Here is a 1,277-nt window from a genome sequence, read left to right as displayed (position 1 = left end):
AAAACGGAACAATGTACACGACAAGTTAAATAAAAGATAGACTTTAATAACTGCTCTGTTTTACAAAGGTTATTCGCGTGAAATTCCCGTCACTGTCTCTAACTCCAGACTATCTGATTTCATCCCGGAGTATAACCATCTAATTAAATTATACCTGTAGAGAGAGAACTTTGTTAGAGAGCGCTTGTGTGGCTTGTGAGAGAAAATTCTTATTTTTCGAGTAGTTGGCAGGCTTGTCTCTTGTGTGGTATGAGTGTGTGCGGGCAGAGTTCGTTGAGATATGCTAGCGACACATGCGTTCTTGAGAAATCCCGAATAAAGATATCATTCCTTACATATCCGTGCCTTATTTACGCATCTTATTCAGTTCAAGTTTTTGAACATCTGGCGACCGTGACAGGACTCTGGCGTAAATAATCTCGTGTGATCATGGATAACTGCAAGAAGTTAAGGAAAACCGCGCGTGCGGCATTCACAAGGACATACAACTGGCTCTCAACGAATATAAGTAGAGACGCAGCAATCGAGGATATACAAGCACAGTTTGCGTTGTTAAAAGATAAAGCCAGTGAAATCGAGGATCTCAACGATAAGTTGCAACAGTTACTACTCGATCAAGAAGAAATGACGGATCAGGACCTCGAAGAAGAATCCGCGACATGCGATGAATATCGTCTCAAGTATTATCGCATCAAGACACAAGTTACGAATCTGATGCAACCGACGCCCCCAATTGCAAATGACGGCGAGGCTGTTCAACCAAGGAACAGACGTGACAACGAACAAGCCATCCAAGATAAACGATTCAAGCTACCGAAGATCGAGTTACAGAAATTCAGCGGAGAGTTACGCGAGTGGCTGCAATTTTGGAGTCTCTTTAAGAATATCCACGAAGATCAACAGATTACCAAGGAAGATGAATTCCAATATTTAGTTCAGGCTATGGTAAAGGATTCTAGAGCTAGTGATCTCGTGAATAGTCATCCACCGATCGCGGAAAATTATGACAAAGTCATAGACAGTTTAAAATCAAGATTCGGTAAAAGCGATTTGTTAATTGAGCTATACGTGCGCGAGCTGCTCAAGTTGGTGTTGAACAACACCAATAAGTCGGGAAAGAAGCCATCCGTCGGTAACCTGTTCGATAAGCTCGAAACGCAGTTGAGAGCGCTCGAGTCGCTTGGTGTCACTACTGAAATGTGTGCGGCCATGTTGTATCCTCTAGTGGAATCTTCGCTGCCGGAGGAGACATTGAGAGTTTGACAGCGATCACCGGC

General features: G+C 43.2%; 1 protein-coding gene across 1 annotated transcript; it reads left to right on the top strand.

The window, feature by feature from the left end:
* Window positions 1–380: 380 nt before the first annotated feature.
* Window positions 381–1,277, top strand: LOC139819390 (uncharacterized). Its single transcript, XM_071788690.1, has 2 exons — window positions 381–945; window positions 1,226–1,277. The coding sequence occupies exons 1-2, from the start codon at window positions 430–432 to the stop codon at window positions 1,253–1,255; spliced, it is 546 nt and encodes a 181-aa protein (XP_071644791.1). The 5' UTR covers window positions 381–429; the 3' UTR covers window positions 1,256–1,277.

The sequence above is a fragment of the Temnothorax longispinosus genome, chromosome 9 (assembly GCF_030848805.1).
Source record: "Temnothorax longispinosus isolate EJ_2023e chromosome 9, Tlon_JGU_v1, whole genome shotgun sequence".
Taxonomy (NCBI): Eukaryota; Metazoa; Arthropoda; class Insecta; order Hymenoptera; family Formicidae; genus Temnothorax; species Temnothorax longispinosus.
The sequence above is the reverse complement of the archived record's forward strand: the minus strand, read 5'-3'. Positions and strand labels throughout refer to the sequence as shown.

Bases quoted from the DNA above. Each gene is read 5' to 3' on its own strand.
- LOC139819390 (XM_071788690.1), top strand. From the start codon at position 430: ATGGATAACTGCAAGAAGTTAAGGAAAACCGCGCGTGCGGCATTCACA. The intron at 946-1,225 runs GTAAAGGATTCT...TGTATCCTCTAG, and splicing joins AATATTTAGTTCAGGCTATG to TGGAATCTTCGCTGCCGGAG.